Below are 20,149 nucleotides of genomic sequence, written 5' to 3' on the forward strand. Positions count from 1 at the left end.
GCTCATTTCTGTTTCACTTAGTTCCTTTTCTGGGGTTTTGTCCTGTTCCCTTACTTGCAATGTATTCTTTGCCTCCTCATTTTACCTCTTTCCCTGTGCTTGTGTGTCTATGTATTAGGTAGGTCAGCTACGTCTCCTGCTCTTGGATACAAGTGACCTTATGTAAGTGATGGCTTAGGAGGCTTCCAGTGTGCTTCCCTCAGTTCTCAATGTTCCAGGGGTGGCCCCTATGTGGGCTACGTGTGTCCTTCTATTGTGGCCTGTTAGCTCTCCCTATAGGTGCCCAGGGAGGCTGAGTTATGCTCCTGGCCAGCTGTTGTAATGCTCAGCTGCTTGTAGTTGTTGTGGGCCCTTCAGTCTCTTTATCAGGTGTGAGGAGCCCCAGCACAGTTGGCTGCAAGTTCTAATACCACATCTGTGTTGCAGTATTTCTTTTAAGTGAGTAGGCCCCCAGTGTGGCAGGTTGTTAGGCTCAGGGCCTTACAATTGCTGTAAACCTCTAGCCTATTAGGTCTCTTGTCAGCTCTCTCAGGATTGCAGCTGGGTGGGGCTGCCCTTAGGCACATGAGCACCCAATTGTTTCAGGCTTTGGAAGGTGGGGCAAACCCCCTATGTGGGTCTTTGAGAAGCACAAGTCTTCTGCAGCTGACAAGCCCTGTTGCCCACAGGTCCACACACACAGTCAACACAGTCCTGCCCTGTGTGAGCGCCCCGACCTCCCCAAGCGGACCCAGCCTCTCCACGGCGGGAGCCCCACACACTCCGCCACCACCCCACACTCTCCACCCGCTCCTAGTGCACACCCTGCCCCGCTCAAGTCAGCTCAGTTGCCAGGCTGCAGAGAATCCAGTCACCAATCTATGCAGGCCCACACGTTGCCTGAGGGCTTGTTGTTGGGTGGGGCCAGTCTCTAGGGTGGGCTGCCTGCCCTGGCTGAGCTGGATTAAATCAGTGCTCTAGCGGGTGGAGCAGACCCTGGGCTAGCAGGCCTCAGGGAGAACTCCAATGGCGTCTGTGTCAGCACGCTCACACCAGGCCACAACAATGGCCGCCGCCAATGTCCCAGTCCCTGGAGAGGTCTCACCCCTCACGGAGATGCACTCAGGGCCTATTAGGTGAGTCTCTTTTCACCGAAGCACTGTGCACCTTTCTTTCTGGTGATTTTAGGATGCTTTCTGGAACGGGTGAGTTTGTGCGCGGGCCCTTTAAGAGCCAGTTTTAGTTTCTTTGTGAACCGGGTTTTCTGGGGGTACTCCCCAATGCTTTAGTAGCAGGCACAGTCAGATATTATGCCACTGGTGTCGATTGTGCTGGGTCCACAAAATGCCCACAGCGGGGGCTCCCCGGCTCAGGGCCCCGCGCCTCCAGGGAGGGTGCGTACCTGTGAGCTGCTCCCGGCGGCCGTGAAGCTGGCGGCTTGTGAAGGTGGCGTTTTTCCTCTCCGGAAGGGAGTCTCTGCCTCTTCTACCCCAGTTAGGATTGTCCGTTGTTGCAGGAGTTCCTCTTATCCAGTTTTCAGTTCTGTCTCAGGGGTGATTTTTCCACGAGTAGTTGTAAATTGGGTGTGTCCGCGGGAGGAGGTGAGTTCAGAGTCTGCCTACGCCGCCATCTTGACTCCCTCTCCTACTGAGTATCTTTTAACCAAATTTTTCTTGGACAAATCATTCAGAGTCTGCTTTTGGTCAAAATCATGACATAGACATAGACACAACAGATCAATGAATGGGATGAATTGTTATGTTATAGAAGAACTCACCTTGAGACACTCATATAAGAACACACTCTCTTAGGCATTTCGTGGCCAGGTACATGGGATTAGGGAAGATGCGGGAGGCTGGGGACAACCCCTTGTGACTTGGGAGAGGATAGAAGAGGGAGTCATAGACCAGGGTCAGTAGGTTACTCAAGGGAGTCAGGTCTCTCTCCACATACGCCAGCAACTATACTTGTCCTGCCAGCAGAGTTACTCTGCATTCACCCAGAACAGGAGCCATTCACAGTGTCTTGTCGCCTTCTGCTGGGTGCCCAATGGCATTCACTCAAAAAATGGCTGGCTGGAGTTAGTCTGGGGCTGACTGATGGAGCGTCTACTGTGGTGAGCTTGTTAGTCCCACCAGACCTAAGGCCTCGGCCACAAATGCCATCCACAAGTGGCTAGCAAGTATCCAACAATTTCTCTAATCTCATAGAAGTAGCAGACATTGCTAAGGGAATGGCCTTTGGGTGTATGGTGGGGAGACAGCCCACCTCAAGTACTGAAATTTCAGACTGACTCAAATCTATTCAGTTCCATCTGGATGCAAATTCCTGGGGGGCAGAAGTTCATTGTCGAGGGGCATCTGCAGAGGATATGGGCGTGTATGTTTGAGTGTGTGTGTGTGTGTGAGAGAGAGAGAGATAAAGAGAGACAGAGACAGAGAGACAGAGTTGGAATAAGGTGGTGGGTGTGTATGTGTATATATACTGCTGTATATTCACATACTTAGGCCCCCAAAGCACCAAGCAGATGGGCTGTACCTGGTCAGATCCTCCTGCACAAGCAGCCGGAAGATGGTGGGGACACAGCAGAGGGTGGCGATGGGTTGCCTGGAGAGAGTCTAAAGAAAAACAAAGCGTGGAAGATCTGAGAGTTCCAGGGTGGGACTTCATGGAAATGGAGCAGGTGAACTGGTCACTTATTCAAGCCTTTTCTTCTGAAAGCTCAAAACTTATATTCTACTCATCTCATTTACACTCAACAACATAAGAGGTGTTTTTGTCTCTTACATTCAGGATAACCTTGGCATCAACTCGGGGCAGCTCATGCACAAAAACGCAAGATCTGTTAGACCAGGCAAAGAAGAAGGTCCAGGCTGCCTTTACCCAACCAGTGTCAGTTGTGTTCCAGAAGATGTCCGATTCAGTCAAGGCCACCCATTGCCTGCCAACAATCAGAGAAAGTCAGGACCTTCAGCAATGCTTCTACCTTTAGAAAGGATTACACTATATGTGTTACCTTACTTGGAGCCATGCCCACAGTGGGTACTCACTTATGCTTCTCAAATCTATACAAGAACCATAAAGTTAACTTTTGTTTCAACAAGTATCTATTGAGCATCTTCTATATACCTATGCCCTAGGCTAAGGATACAGAATTTAAAAGATCCCATGATTTCAAGGAGTTCACAGTCTAGTGGAGTGCTATATGAGGGAACAAATAATCTCAATACAATATGATAAGGGCTCTTTATTCAGCCAACATTTACTCAGCACTTATTCTGGACTTAGCATTAGGGATATAGAAATGAATGATTAGTCTTGCTTTGAGGGGCTTATGGTTTAATAAGTATGAACATCTAGGAAGCCCCTGAAGAGCTGCTTTAAACACAGAGCCTTATGCAATTACGGAGAACGGGCACCTAACCCAGAGAAAGGATGGAGATGGGGCCTGAGAAAGCTTCCATAGAGGAGGTGACGCCTGAGCTAGATGTAAACAATGCGTAGGCATCACAAAGGTGAGGCAGAGGAAGAAGAACACCTTGGGATGGGAAACAGTGCCTGCAAGCACGGAAGACAGGAGAGTGGTCGTGTTCTGCACTTGGAGTCTGGGACACATGCTCTCCTGGTCCTCGTCCTACTAGTTGGCTGCTCCTTCTCAGTCTCCTCCGCTGAATTCTCCTCACTTACCCCCTCAATGTGGAAATGCCTCAGTTCTGAGACCTCTTCTCTTTTCAATTTTTATTATTCTTTGCTGATCTCATCCAATCTCCTGGCATTAAATACCATCGTTATGCTGATAACTCCAGCACGAGTCTTTCTCTTTAACTCTAGGCGTGTATAGAGTTACATGTCCACTGCCTACTCAACATCTCTGCTTTTAACTCAAGTATAGAGATGTCTAATAAGCACTTCAAACTTACAAAGCTAAAAATTATCTCCCCCTCTTTCTCCCACCAGACAGCTCATCCCACAGTCTTCCCCCTCTCCGTTAATGCTTCTGGTTGTTCAGGCCGTAAAACTTGGCATCATCCTTGACTCTTCTCTTTCTCTCTCACCTCACATCAAATCTGTCAGCAAATCTTACTAAGCGTACATTCAAAACACATTCAGAATCTCACCTGCTCTCACTCCTTCCCACTGCTACTCTGCTGGGCAAGCCTCCACCCTTGCCTCTTAATGCACTGACCTCTTTAGTGGTCCTCTGCCTCATCCCTTGCCCCCTACAGTTTATTCTCAACCCAATATCCTGAGTGATCCTTTTAAAAATACAAATCAGATCATGTCACTCCTCTGCTCAGAATACTCCGATGTTCCTCAAAAAATTAAGCATAGAATCACCATATGATCCAGCAATTCCACTTCTAGGCATATTTCCAAAAGAATTAAAAGCAGGGTTTTGAACAGATATTTGTACACCCATGTTAATAGTAGCACTATTCACGACAGCCAAAAGTGGAAGCAACTCAAGTGTCCATCAATGGATGAATGGATAAACAAAATTTCTATGTACATACACTGGAATATTATTTAGCCTTAAAAAGGAAGGAAATTCTAACACATGCTACAACATGGATGAAGCTTGAAGACATTACACTAAGTGAAACAAGCCAGACACAAAAGGAAAAATACTGTATGATTCCACTTATACAATGTTCCCAAAGTAGTTGAATTTGTAGAAACAGAAGGTAAAACTGTGGTTGCCAGGGCATCGGGGGAGGAGGGAATGGGGAATTATTGTGTAATGGGTACAGAGTTTCAGATTTGCAAGATGAAACAGTTCTGGAGTTAGATAGTGGTGATGATTGCCCGACCATGTGAATGTACTTAATGCCATTGAACTCTACACTTAAAAATGGTTAAAATGGTAAATTTTATGTTGTGTATATTTTACCACAATTTTTTTAAAAAAGAAAACCCTCCAATGGCTTCTCCTCTCTCACAGAGGAAAGCCCAAAGCCTTCAGCTCCCACCTGATCTGCCCCCTTGTCAGCTCTCTGCCCTCAACTCCTGCCCCTTCCCCCTGGCTCACACTCCTCCTGCTCACGCGCCTGCTGTCTGTCCCTTGGACCCGTCAGATGAGCTGTCCCCCGTACCTTCCACTGGCCACAAAACCCAGACCATAGCTGGCCTGGGAGTGCTCCACCATCTTGGGGGCCCCAGTGGTGCCACTTGTGAAGTAGATGGCCAGTGGGTCTTGACTCTTAGTCCTCACGCAGTCGTGCTCTGTGGATGCCTCCCTGTAAAATATAAACATACTGGGTGGTACTACCGGTAGTGAAAACAGTCATGACAACAATGATATTTACAACAGCAATGCTGGCCACCGTTTCAATCAATGCTATGTACGAGGCACTGTCCTGGGAGCTCCAGCTTGCTTTATCTCTGATCCCTGCAATCACCTCCCAGGGTAGGAACTCTCAGTATAGCCCTTTGCAGATAAAGAAATTGAGGCCCAAAATGCCTAAAAGACTCACTCAAAGGAGCCTGGGCTCTTTTACTGGGACATGAGGACTTTCTGGTGGAACACACACAGATCCATGCCCATGCGTCTGCACATTTGGCTGTTTTCTAAAGGGTTCCCTAAATTTGGAGTTTTGAGATCTGGGTAATTCCTAAAGTTCTGTGATCTGGAGAATCTTCTAACCCACTGGTTCTCAACCTTGGCTGCACCTTAGGATCACCTGGTAAGTTTTTAAAAGAAATACCGTTGCCTGGGCCCCACCCTGGAGAAAACGAAATCAGAACCTTTGATGGTGGGCCTGGGCATTGGCATTTTTTCACAGAGGTCCTCAGGTAATTCTAATGACAGCCACAGTAGAGAACCACTGGTCTAGACCAACCTGACAGCTCATCAAAATCACCTGGGCAGGTCTCTTATTTATTTATTTATTTATTTTTCCCCCAAAGCCCCAGTAGATAGTTGTACGTCATAGTTGCACATCCTCCTAGTTGCTGTATGTGGGATGTGGCCTTAGCATGGCCGGACAAGCCGTGCGTCAGTGCACGCCCGGGATCCAAACCCGGACCACCAGCAGCAGAGTGCGCGCACTTAACCGCTAAGCCATGGGGCCGGCCCTGGGCAGGTCTCTTAAAACACAGATTCCCAGGGCCCTTGCTCAGATATGTCTCGTTAAGTAGGTCAGATGTGGGGCCTTGAAATCTGTATTTAAAACAGCACCCCAAAATAAATAAATAAATTCCCATAATTTTATGGTAGAAAGTTTATATTCTAGCATAAGAAAAAATAATCTAAAAAGTATTTACCATGTCCTTAAACTTTTAAATATATCTTTTGTGCCTAACTTTATTACTTAAATATATTGAAGAGTTTCTGTTTAAATTTCTGCTGCTAATCATTAGACTGAAATATAGCAATGAAAATGTATTATAGAAAAATACCATATGCTGGAAATATATTTTGGAAAATACAGGATACATTATTTATAATGCATGGCTGCGGGTCTTATAATCCTCAAAATTATAACACTTTTAAATGAACGTGACACATAGTTCTCTTTTAAGCAAAGCTCCTGATAAAAGACAAATGTTGATATTAGCCAAAAAATAGAGTCAAATAAAGTAAACAGCACCAGGGTGAATTTGACACAGTTGGTCTGTGGGACAGGCATTTGTGACTCAACAGTGCAGGCCCCCGAGAGGACCCCTTTTTGGTTCTGCCCCCATCAGGATAAAGGCTCAAATTCCCACAGAGGTTTGCACCAGGGTCTTGCTCAAAGGCAAATGGCTTTGGTTCTGTCCCAACCTTGACTTGACTACTTGTTATCATCTTGAGCAAGTCACTACTTTTCCAAGTCTCAGTTTCCTCATCTGTTGGGTTAAATTGGGTTAAAGTGCACTTCATGGGGTTTTTTTCAAGGATTAAATAAGATGATGCCTGATTCATTATTGTGTTTTGAGCACCAACACAATGCTTGTCACAAAATAGATGTTCATTAAATCTTTGTCCCGTGAATGAATGTAGGTGAACACTTACCTAACACAATGCCTAGCATACACTAAGCACTCAGTGCATGGTAGCTATTATTCTATTACTAATTGACCACCTACTATGTACTCACTGCATCATATAGCTTATCTCATTTACTCTGGCTAATCGTTCTGGAACCACCATCATCATTAGAGAGGCAAATGAGGCACAGAAAAGCTAGTGATGACTCCAGTACTGGCTGAGTGAGTGACTTTAAGGATCTTAAGGTGGTCACCAGGATTACATCTCAGCTCCATCTTGCTTCCAAAGTGAGCATTCCTTTCTGATTCACTCCCTTCGTGTGCAGTCACCCATGCATTCCATCTCTCATTGCTTAAAGGGAAGATGCCATGGCCTCATTTCCATGCTGTTCTCTGAGAGTCCCAACTTACCGGAGAAGTTCCCTGAAGTTCACCCAGCCTGGCCGACTGCTGTCTGACACCAGCAGCTTGGTCTGGAGGGAGGGGCAGTCGGTGCTAATGGCGTCCACCCTGGGAGCCAGGGAGTCGCTGGTGATGATGGACTTGGCCCTGGACGCTTGCAGCCGATACTTGAGGTCCTTCTCCGTCAGCTGAGTGACGCCTGGAACCATGACGACCCCTGAAACGACACAGAGAAGGGATGTTGGAGGCAGCAGGGGAAGACCCCTGTGAAGAGGTCCAGACCAGATATCCCCATCAGAGACGGGAGCAGGAAGGGGCTGGACAGGGTTGGAATGCCTGAACTGGAAAAGGTAGCAATTATTATTACTAACTATTCTTATAATAAAGGTAACAATTACATTTATGGAGCACTTACATGGGTTAAGAACTTTACATGCATTATTTCATTTAATTCTCAGAACCCTGGAGAGCAGATGCTATTATTATACCCGTTTTGCAGACTTAAAAACATGAAGACTTAAACCTTTATACCTTAATTAAATGAAATAACTGGCCCAAGATCACACAGCTAATATGTTGTAGAGCTGGAATCGTGAACCCAGGCAGGGTAAACCTGAGAGTCAGTGATCCTGAACATTGTATTATCTTGTCTTAGAGATTACCTAGCTCAGTGGTTTTCCAGGCCTTTCAAACAAAAGGCTACAACGAATCCTAGTGTTGGGTGTGGGTGTCTTGGGGCACCGGGGTAGATATAGCAGATGGGGGCTCCAGGACCCCACATAACTTCAACCAAAGCCACTCTCAGGGTAGCTGCATTCATTTCTTCCCAAGGGGAAGAGATGAGGAAGCAGAAATCAGGGCAAATTTTAATCAGACACTTGAAAAAGCACTTGAGCATCTCAGAATGCAGGTTGTAAACACTCCATTGAGCCCAGCACTCTCATTTCACAGACAGGAAGAAAGAGATCCTAAAAGAATGAATCATCCTGCCACAGCCAGTGAGTGAGGACAGAAGACAGAGGAAGGGGCCAATCCCAAATAGTGTGGGAGCCAAACCAAAGTTCTCACTGCCTTCGCTCTATCTCCTAAACTTCTACAGGGTTTAAACCCTAGCATGAACAATCTTGGAGCTGAGTGGTGTGTTTCTTCACTCCATCTCTCTGTTTTGGCTATTTTCAGAAGAAGTCTGTTCCACCTGGAGTTGTGTGTGGTGCTTTGGGGGCCCAGGCAGATGGTGGACAGCCAGAGCCGTCAGCAGGAGAAATGAGTTGAACACCGTAGACTGGAAGAGAGGTGACAAGTGCATATCAGGAGAATGTGGGAATGTGAGAATGTAAGGACATCCAGCTTGAGTATCCTCTAAAATGGAGAAGATGCTAGACTTGACACAGCAATGTGGGACATGGTCTTGAGTTATTTGGACAGCAAAGAAATGGGGGAACCTGTATAATTGGGGGAACTGGAGACATTTAGGTAACAGGAAAAATAATGATAACAATACCCCAAAGGGAAGTTCTGATCATGCAAAGTGCCCAACACAGTGCCTAGCGCATAGTAGGTCCTCAAAAAAAGTGCAGGGGCTCCCTTACCTGGGCCCTCATTTAAATGGACCTGTATTTCATGGCAGAATGTGGAGAACTCCCCAAACCTGTATGCCCATTTCTTTTCCTCGAGCACCATGATGGTGCTCACTTTTATATATTATGCAAAAACATGTAAAGATAAAATTAACATTTCTGCCTCCTTCTTTTAAAAATTTTTTGTTTATTGCAGTAACATTGGTTATAACATTGTATAAATTTCAGGTGTACATCATTATACTTCTATTTCTGCATAGATTACATCATGTTCACCACCCAAATACTAATTACAAACCATCACCACACACATGTGCCGAATTATCCCTTTCGCCCTCTTCCCTCCCCCCTTCCCCTCCAGTAACCACCAATCCAATCTCTGTCTCTATGTGCTTGTTTATTGTTGTTACTATCTACTACTTAATGAAGGAAATCATACGGTATTTGACAAAGGAGCCAAGAACATACAATGGAGAAAAGAAAGTCTCTTCAACAAATGGTGTCGGGGAAACTGGATAGCCACATGAAAAAAAAGGAAAGTAGACCCTTACCTTACACCTTACACAAAAATTAACTCCAAATGGATTAAAGACTTTAACGTAAGACCTGAAACTGTGAAACTTCTAGAAGAAAACATAGGCACTATGCTCTTCGACATCGGTCTTAGCAACATATTTTCAAGCACCATGTCTGACCGGGCAAGAGAAACAATAGAAAAAATAAACAAATGGGACTACAGCAAACTAAAAAGCTTCTGTACAGCAAAGGAAACCATCAACAAAACGAAAAGACAGCCTCCTTTTTTTTTTTTTTTTGAACAATCCATTCACAAAATGGGAATAAATCTTGTTCATATAGAAAGGCTAATTCTCTGGTGTGAATATGTATTCCTCTGTTTTGCAAACATTATTTATAAAAACATCTGTATTTCAGGATCAGGACACGATTGGAAGGAGGTGGACAACATTCCAAGTGGTGGAAAGTTCCCAGGGGATGAGAAACCAGCTCTCCACCAAAGCAGTTGTGTTGCTCTTGTAAAATCAGCGTAAAACACCAGCCCTTTCAATAAATGCTTCAGACAGGGTCAGCAGAGGCTCTCTGGGCTCCACGGGCTGTCTCCTTTCGTCTCCTCTGCTCCTCTGCTGGAAGACCCATACCAAGAAGATCAGTGGTCCACTGCCCTGGACATTCATGACAGCAGGAGGAGGAACCCTCCAGGGCTAATCTAATTGTTTGATTATTTTGTCCTTCTCTTTCTTCTCCGGGAGCTGGAAGATGCTGGGGTGATGAGAGCCATCAAGTCTAAGAGTGAAGCTAGTGTAGATTGCTTATGTAGGTCTCTCATCCATAACTGCATTATTCTCCACACACTGGTAGCTCCCAAACCACAACCAGCAGAAAATATGCTTGGTTAGTCCCACTCAGAATTTTTTAAAAATTTATTTAGTTGTCAACATTTAAAGACTGGAAGTTTTTTCATAAAAATCCAGACTTTTCTATTACAAAATGAGAAGTTCTGGAAACACTGGCCCTCATTCACACATGGAAACATTTGGTTGGAGTTGAGAAGCAGTTGCCTGTTTGAGGAGGCATGTGCTCTCCAGTTCACTGCAGTCCTCAGCACTCCCTAGTGCCTCACACTGGCCTGCTTTCATCAATTACATTGTTATCTGGCCCTTGTATACAATCAAGTTTGTGATTGTTGGGCAAAGAGGAAGTAAACAAAACTCCACATAGGGTACATTTTGCTCCATCTCCCCAACTTTGTACATTGCAAAGCTCTGATTGTGTTGGTCCCAAGTGGAAGTCTCAGCCCTGCTCACTGACCTGTGCGCATACAAGCCACGCTGACCAGCCACCACTCCGGGAGCCGCGGGAGCACCAGCATCATTCTGTCCCCGGGCTTCAGGCCACACATGCCCCCCAGCACGTTAGCCGCCTTCCTGGACTGCACTCCCAGCTCCTCAAAGCTCCACTTGACCTCTGCCCCCATCCCATTGACCCACCAGAAGGCAGGGTTTGGGGGCCGGTGCCCAGCCTAGACAGCAGCACAGGCAGAAAAGAAACAGAAAACATTTGTTGAGGGTTTTTGTTTGCTTGTTGTTGTTATTTATTTAATTTTATTTTTTACCATAGTTATTACAGTCCCAGGATTCAAAAATCACAAGAGTATGAAAAGCCATGCACTGAGAAGGCTTGCTCTCATCCTGTTCCTCTCTACCCTGTTCCCACCTCACCTGCCTCAATGAGTCAGGTGAGTTTCTTGCATATCCTTCCAGCGATTCTTTAGGCAAACATGAGTATTTTTTTCCATACCACATTTTTAATGCAAAAGTAGCATACAATTTACACTATTCTGTGTCCTTCCCATTTTTTATGAACTATAATTCTCATACCATAAAATTCACCATTTTAAAGTGCACAATCCAAGCATTTTTTGTTTATTCACAAAGTTGTGTAATGATCACCACTATCTAATTCCCAAACATTTTCATTACCATAAAAAGCAATACTGTACAGACTATATTCTCTCCTTCCCCAGCCCCTGGTAACCACTAATCTACTTTCTGTCTCTATAGATTTGCTGATTCTGGATATTTCAGATGAATGGAATCATACAATATACAGCCTTTTGTGTCTGGTTTCTTTCACATAGCATAAGGTTTTCAAGGTTTATCTATGTTGTAGCATGTATCAGTGCTACACTCCTTTTAATGACTTATGTATGGATATACCACATTTTGTTTACCCCTTCATCAGTTGATGGACATTAAGGTTGCTTTCACTTCTTGGCTGTTATGAGTAATGTTGCTATGAACATATGTGTGCAAGTTTTTGTGTGAACATGTTTTCTATTCTTTTGGATATATACCTAAGACTGTAATTGCTGGGTCATTTGATAACTCTATGTGTAGCTTTTTAGGAACTGCCAAACTGTTTTCCACAGCACCTGCACCAATTTACATTCCCATCAGCAATGTATGGGGGTTCTAATTTCCCTACTTCTTTGCTAGCACTTGTTATTGGACTTTTTTGTTTGTTTTGTTTTTGATTTTGGTATTAGCCATGTTACTCTGTGTGAAGTGGTATCTCATTGTGGCTGAGACTGCATTTACCTAATTAATAAAGACGTTGAGCATCATCCATGTGTCTATCAGCTATTTGTTTGTATTCTTTCAAGAAACGTCTATCCAAATCCTTAGCTCATATTTTAATTGGGTTATCTGTCATTTTATTGTTGAGTTTGAGTTCTTTATATATTATATATATATTGTGGATACTAGATCCTCATCAGATACGTGATTTGCAAATATTTTCTCCCATTCTGTGGCCTATCTTTTCACTTTGATATAAGAATGTTATTAATTTTCATGAAGTACAATTTGTCTTTTTTCTTTTGCTGCTTGTACTTTAGAAACCATTGCCCAATCCAGGATACACCTATGTCTTCTTCTAAGAATTTTATAGTTTTCACTCCTTCATTTAGGTCTTTGATCCATTTTTGAGTTAATTTTTGTGTGTGGTGTGAACTAGGGGACCAGAATCATTCTTTGCATGTGAGTATCCAGGTGTCTCAGCTGTCCCAGACAGTTTTTTTCCCATTGAATTTTCTTGGCACCTTTGTTGAAAATCAGTTGAGCATAGATTTATGGGTTTATTTCTGGACACTTAATTCTATCCCATTCATCTATGCTATCTTTAGGCCAGTGCCACACTGTCTTTTCTTCCCCACGCAATCTTGATTACTATAACTTTGTAGTAAGTTTTAAAATAGAGAAATGTGAGTCCTCCTGCTTTGTGTTTCTTTTTCAAGATTTTTTTGGTTATTATGTGTCCTTTGCATTTCTATGAAGTTTTGGACAAGATTTTCTATTTCTGCAAAGAAGTCTACTGAGATTTTGATAAATGTTGCATTGAGTATGTAGATCAATTTGGGATGTAATGTCATTTTTTTGGCAACCTTATTATTTTTGCTTTAATGGCAATCAGGTTTTAAAAAAGTACCGTTCAACTTATTATACTATCCCTTTATAAAAGGCAGGTTTCAGGTAAGCTTCTAAATGTGTGCGTAATGTAGAGGCTAACATTTTCTGGCAGTTCTTGGTTCCTGAAAGTTGAATTTCATCAGATGTGTTTTAAAGTTTAGTTAAAACAGTCATGAAGGCTAGGTTATTTTTGGTAATGGTACTTGGTATTTTTGGTTATATGAGATAGTATCTCAGGGACGTTCTTACTGAGATTCACCCAAATCTTTAATAAGTGTCTCTTTAACAAACACTCACTGAGTTACTCCAGCCTCTGGTTAGTTTCCAGAGTTCTAACAACTGATTCTAACAATTTAGAATCAATCAGCTGATTCTAACAATTTTTCTAAGGCTTTTGTTGTTGTTGCTTTTATGGAGGAGGAAATTTTAGAAAGTCCTTATTCCGTCATTTTTGTGACTTAACTCTGTTGTTTGTTTTTATCACTAGAAGAAGTCTTCTAAGGAGGATCCCAGTGTGGTCAGAAGAGCTTAGACTTTGTAGACAGGCGTGCAGCACCTGGCTCCACCTCTTACACACACTTCTCATTTAATTCTCACAACAACTCCAAGCAGCATAGGTAAGACTCCCATTTTACAGATGAGGAAACTGAGATCCAAAGAGCTAGGGCATTTGTCCAAGGTCACACTTCAAGTGGATGAGCCACGTCTGTCCAACTGCAAAGCCTGCTTTTACGTCTCAGTCCTTCTCACCCACCTTCATAAACTTTACCATACCCACTAACACTATATTTACTAACAGTATTATTTACTTCATATTTTTCTTTAAAATTAGCATAAATAAATTCCTTTGAAATAAAGTTTATATTCCCCTGCTATAAATAAAAAGTTAGCATCTTTAATATAAATAAAAGGTGACTATAAAATACAGAGAGAGACACAACAGATACATGAGGAAGGAGAAATAAAGAAGGAAACATATGCACAGAGACACAAAGAAATCAAGATAAATTTAATTCCATTCTAGGTACGTATCTGCTGTGATCCGTGCAAAGCTTTGAGCCAGAGCCAAACTCTCCTTATTTAAAAGGGAAGTGCAAGACAGTGAGAGAGATTAAGGATAGAGGAGCAGCAATAAGAACTTTCTTCTTCACTTGATCAGAATGATGGGCAGGGAATCGAAAGGGATGTAACTCTCTCATCCTGTGATTTGGGCTCAGGAATATGAGACACATCAGGGATTGGGCAAGGGTGTCTAAGGCTCACATAACTTGGTCATAATTTTTTTCTAAGGCTTAAATGTTAACAGTTTCAATTTTAGGACTTGCAAAATTCCCAGGTCAAAATGTCCACCTCAACATGACTTGGCCCCTTGAGTCTCTCTGGGGTACCCGAGGGCAGCCTCTGATGCCCAAGATGGACACTAGGACACAGTGGGCTTCACCTTTTCCAGCTGGCTCCACACGTCCAGCACGTCATGGGCAAAGTTGAAGTACTCAGGCACTGGCTGCCTCCCCAGGCTGATGGCTTCCCAGGTGGCCACAATCTTCTGAGGGACAGGTAGAGGTGGTGGCTGCCTGCAGAATCCCCGGGTACTCCTCAGAGCCTGGAGAACCAGGCTTCTTAGCCACAGCCTCATGTTGTTGCCTCCTGCCTGTCACCGAAGAGAGGAGAGAGAACATCGTCCTGAATTCTGGGCTTTGGGGAGAAACTGAGGTGGGAGAGAAGTCAGTGGTCAGCCCTGATGGAAACTATAGGACATCTGACCCGTAGAACAGAGTCTTGGGCTGTAGTCTTAGTTCCACTGTGGGATTTTGGTCATTTGTCCTCTCTGAGACCAAGGTCCATCCCTTCCATCTCTCACTGCCTGTGGATCTCTGTGGGTCTGAGGTCAGTAACTCAAAGCCCATTTCCCAAGGCTCAGTCCTTCCAAGTGAATCCCTCAAAAAGCCTTTGGCAAATCCTGAACCGGCCTGACAAAGCCAAAGAAAGCTCTAGGGTAGCACCATCCAACAGAAATATAACATGATCCACACCTGTAATGTACAATTTTCTAGGAGCTTCATTCAAAAAAGTAAAAAGAAAGTAGTGAAATTAATTATAATACATTTTATTTAAGCAGGTATATCCTATAATTTTAACACATAATCAATATAAAAAGGAAATTACTGAAGAGATATTTTACATTCTTTTTTTTGTACTAAGTCCCTGAAAGTGTATTTTACACTTACAAGCACATTTCAGTTTGGACTAGCCGCGTTTCAAGTGCTCAACAGCTGCTGGTGGCTCGTGGCTATTGCAGTGGACGGTGCAGTTTTAGTGTCTCGCTGCTGAGAGTGTGGTCTGCGGACCAGCAGCACCAGCACCACCTGCAGAACCTCAGACCCCACCCCAGACGTATGGAATCAGACTCTCGGCTTTAACAGGGATCCCAGGGGATTGTGCGCACATTACAGTTTGAGAAGCAGCGGCCCAGGGCCTGCAGCCCCAGGGTCAGTTTCCTTCCACCAAGTTCCTCTTGGTGATAATACTAACAACAGAAATGATGATGATCACTGCCAGAGACTCAATGTTTGTGTTCCCCCAAAATTCATATGTTAAGTCCTAACCCCCTGTGATGGTCTCAGGAGGTGGGGCCTTTGGGAGGTGATTAGGTCCTGAGGGTGGAGCCCTCATACAAGAGACCCCAGAGAGCTCCCTTGCCCCTCTGCCTGGTGAGGATACAATGAAAAGACAGCTGTCTATGAACCAGGAAGTGGGCTCTCACCAGACACCGAATCTGCCTGCGGCACTTTGATCCTGGACTTCCTAGCCCCCAGAACCGTGAGGAATAAATGTTGTTTAAACCACTCAGTATATGGTGTTTTTGTTGTAGCCACCCAAACGGACTAAGACAATAACCAACAATAATGATGTATCACAGCAACAAGAAACACAACGAGAAGAGCCATTTATGGAAAGCTTACTGCACACCAAGCGTCTGGAAATTGCTTGATAAACGTTATTTCCTTATAACAACACTATGATGTAAGTGTTATTTTCCCCACTTTACAGGTAAAAAAAAGTGAAGCTTGAAGGGGACAAGTGACCTCCAGATCTCACTTCCCAGAAAGTGCCAGGCCCCAGCCTCTGCTGTGGCCACCAGCTCTGGGGACTGTGGCCTCAAACTCCCCTCCCCTGACCGCCCTCCCCCATTCCTCACCTCTCCCGAATTCTGGCCCGGCCTTTTCCTCCACCTCCCACCCTGGATTCCCTGGACCCTTGACAGCTGACGATTAGAATCCGCAGGCCTTCTCCTCAAGTAAGGCCATTTCAGGCAATGCCCCCTTCTTGGCTTAAGCAGCAAAGGCCTCGGGGGCAGTTAAACATGTCACTGAAGGATTTTTCTCCACATTACCTTGTTCTTGAACCCAGGAAATGCAAAAGACTTCTAGGTCCTGCTTCAGCTGAAGACAGGCCTTAATACTTCCTGCTGGTGAAGGCAATTTGCTGCCTCAGCCTCCCGTGGGGAACTTTGGCCCCAAAGGCAGCCAAGAGTGGGCAGAGCCAGAAGCCAGCAGAGGACACAGTGGCTTCAACTGGCTGGCACACTTTGAGCCAGTGAGCCAAGCTTTGCTCACAGCTCACAGTGGCTGGGAGATTAAATTCCAACTCTAGTGCCTCGTGGGTATCCCCAACCTGGTAGATGTTTTCCCTGGAAAGTCAGGCCACCACCTCATCTGAAAAGGGAACAGAAACTTGATTATACTGTAGCTGAAAGGATACAATCGTGACAGTAATATAAGTCAAACCATGTCCCTTTCTGCTCCAAACCCTCTAGTACGTAGACAGAAAGCAGATTAGTGGTTGCCTCGGGCTGTGCAGGTGAACAAGAAATGACTACTGATGGGCACAGGAGAGCTCTCTGAGGTGATGGAAATGTTCTCAATTTAGATTGTGGTCACCGCTGCACAACTCTGTAAATTTACTAAATAGCAATAATAATAATTATTATTGCACACTTAAAATGAGTGAATTTTACGGTGTGTAAATTGCACCTAAATAAAGCTATTTTTAAAAACCCTCCTCTGGCTCCCTATCGCCCTCAGAGTCGACACCAAAGTCCTGAGAGCAGGCTGCCAGGCCCCACATGATGGCGCATCTCTTGCTCCTCTCTCCCCTCCTCGCCCGCTCTGCTCCAGCCACACTGGTCTCCCTGCTGTGTGCTCTTTGAAATTCCGGCCTGCAGCTGAGCTGCTGGTAAACCAGCTCTCTGTGAACAACAGCTAAAATGTCCCCACTTATAGTGTTTACCAATATCTGTGGTTAAATATTCCCACCATGGCCAATTTCAAGCTACCAAAGTTACAACCAGCTTGCAAAGTTCCTGAATGTTCAGTCTCTCGTGTGGCCCTGCAAGCCAACTCCAGGCAGCGCTCTTCATGCCTTTTCACTCGCTGGTTTCTCTGCCAGGACGCTGCTTCCTCAGGAGTCACTGCCTCACCACCCGCAGGTCTCAGCTCAGCATGCCTTCGACCACCTCCCCAACCAAGATCGGATCCCTCTCCCATCTGACGTTTCCTACTCTCCAATCTCTGCCAGATGTTCCTGCTTAGGATGCATCACTGTCTAACATTCAATACATTTTTTAAACAGATTTTTATCTTTATTTTTTCCAGCTTCATTGAGGTTTGTGGACAAATGAAATTGTACATATTTAAGGCGTACAATGTGATGATTTGACATATGTATACACTGTATAAATGATTATCACCAGGAGGTGAGGCCAGGCAGGGCTTGCTGCCTTCCAGGTACTATGTGGCTGCTCACTTTACATGAATCATCTCCTTTAACTCTTCCAACACCTCTGTGAGTGGCATGCCATCTTACAGGTGAGGAAACTGAACCTCGGAAAGCATGAGTGACACACCCAGGGCCACACAGCTGCCTAGGGGCAGAGCTGGGTGTTTATCCAAAGAACAGGAAAACACTGATTAAAAAGATATAGGCACCCCCATGTCCATTGCAGCACTATTCACAACAGCCAAGACTTGGAAACAACCTAAGTGCCCATCAACAGATGAATGGATAAAGAAGACGTGGTGTATATATACAATGGATGACTACTCAGCCCTAAAAAAGATGAAATCTTGCCATTTGCGACAATATGGATGGACCTTGAGGGTATTATGCTAAGTGAAATAAGTCAGACAGAGAAAGACAAATATGACTTCCCTCAAATGAGGAAGATAAAACAACAACAACAACAATAAATACATAGATACAGAGAAGAGCTTGGTGGTTACCAGGGGGAAGGGGGCAGAGGGAGGGCGAAGGGCTAAGGGGCACATGTGAATGGTGATGGATGGCAACTAGACTTTAGGTGGTGAACACAATGTAGTCTATTCAGAAGTCAAAATATAATGATGTACATCTGGAATTTATATAACATTATAAACCAATGTTACTTCAATAAAAGCAAAAAAAGGAGCTGGGATTTAAATTCCAATCTATAGGCACCGAGTTCAGGAACCTTCTATGCCACAGCCAGTGCCCCAAGGTGTCTTGTTCCTAGCCCCCCGTGTGACCTCTACACCCCGCCCTTGTCCATGGACAAGCTCCTCTCAGCAGGGGTAGGGCGGAGCCCCCCCTTACTCAACAATGGCCCATTCTTCTCCAGGGCCACCCCTGGGCTTCCAGCACCCCAGAACTCAGAACATTCCTGCTGAGGCTGCTGTGGCCTCAGTGTGTCCAGGAAGGGACCCCATTTCTGCCTCTGGATTTCTTTAGAACACCCAGCTGCCTGCGGGTCCTGCTCTGGTCACCAAGCGAAGCCAGAAGCTGGCTCTTCAGGCCACGACTTCCATCCTCAAGTGCCACAGAGTTGACTCGCCCGGCCCCAGCTGGGCCCCGGTGGGCCTGAGAGGAACCAGCCTTCCTGCAGGTACGAGCTTGAGTGAAACGGCATTCTGACTGACGGGCCCTGCCCTGGCAGCCTTCCTTCTGCCAAGGGGGTTACAGATTTATGTAACAGATTTAAGTAAGTAAGTGTGAATTTCAGCATCAACGGCCACACATTAGGATCACCTAGGGGCCTTAAAAAAAAAGATGCCCAGACTCACCCCACCCCAGACCAATGAATCTGAATCTAATGGGTTTGGGTTTGAGCATCAGTACTTTTTTTTTTTTTTTTTTTTTTGTATTGATGTTTTAATGGTTTCTAACATTGTGAAATTTTGAGTTGTACATTTTTGTTTGTCCATCACCACATATATGACTCCCTTCACCCCTTGTGCCCACCCCCCACCCCCCACCCCCCACCCCCACTGCCCTGGTAACCACAGTCCAGTTTTCTCTGTCCATGTGTTGGTTTATATTCCACATATGAGTGAGATCATACAGTGTTTGTCTTTCTCTTTCTGGCTTATTTCACTTAACATAATAAGAGCATCAGTACTTTTTTAAAGCTCCCCAAGAGATTCTAATGTGCAGTCATGGTTGAGAATCACTGAAACGGACCATGGGGTTTGTGTGATAATTAAACTAGGTCATGTTTTCATTCATTAATTCAAGAAACATGCATTGAGCTCCAAATCTGGGCCAGGCACTGTCCTAGGAGGCAGGAAACAACCAGGAACAAAGGCACTTCCATTAACAAGGTTAGAAATATAAACAAGGTACCCTCAAAAATAATGATACACAATTTGAAGCAAACATGGGTGATGGGGCTGAGAGGACTGGTAGCAGAGGTGGGGGAGACAGAGCGGCCTGGGAAGACCCCTCTGAGTTGCTGCTGTTTGCGCTGGAACTGGAATGACAGGAAAGGCTGGAGATCAGGGTAAGGGTGTCCAGGCAGAGGCAAAGACCATGCGGCAAGTGTGCTTGAGGAGAGGGAAGGAGACACACAGGGCTGGTGCGCTGTGAATAGGACAGCGGATCCAGAGCCGGCCGGGGTCTCCTGATAGAACACAGCACAGGGTGGGATTGCACGTGATGGCAAGCCATGGACCTTTTAACAAGATAGCGATGTGATCTAAGTTATGTTTAAAGAGGAAATTGCTAACTGCTGTGTGGTGAATGATTTGGGGAAAGCAAAGAGAATAAACAAAGAGAAAGTTAAAAAAAAAATAAGAATCCTCTGGGGAGCTTTTAGAACATACAGATGTGTGGACCCCACCTTGAGCAATTTTGAATTAACCGGTCTGGGGTCAGACCGAGTGTCAATATTGTCTTGAACGCTCCCCAGAGGATTTTAATGTG

At 44.8% G+C, this 20,149-nt stretch overlaps 1 protein-coding gene across 1 annotated transcript in view; it reads right to left on the reverse strand.

Annotated features, from left to right (window-relative positions):
- The window catches only part of LOC101401552 (acyl-CoA synthetase medium chain family member 5), a 37,493-nt gene extending 22,944 nt beyond the window's left edge, over nucleotides 1–14,549 (reverse strand). Inside the window, 6 exon segments of the mRNA XM_087417068.1 lie at nucleotides 2,518–2,597; nucleotides 2,767–2,920; nucleotides 5,073–5,216; nucleotides 7,360–7,567; nucleotides 10,755–10,965; nucleotides 14,355–14,549. Coding sequence (XP_087273194.1) covers nucleotides 2,518–2,597; nucleotides 2,767–2,920; nucleotides 5,073–5,216; nucleotides 7,360–7,567; nucleotides 10,755–10,965; nucleotides 14,355–14,549 — 992 coding nt within the window.
- Between the last annotated feature and the right edge of the window lie 5,600 nt (nucleotides 14,550–20,149).

This window comes from Ceratotherium simum, chromosome 26 (assembly GCF_057802395.1).
Source record: "Ceratotherium simum simum isolate JZ-2026a chromosome 26, ASM5780239v1, whole genome shotgun sequence".
NCBI lineage: Eukaryota > Metazoa > Chordata > Mammalia > Perissodactyla > Rhinocerotidae > Ceratotherium > Ceratotherium simum.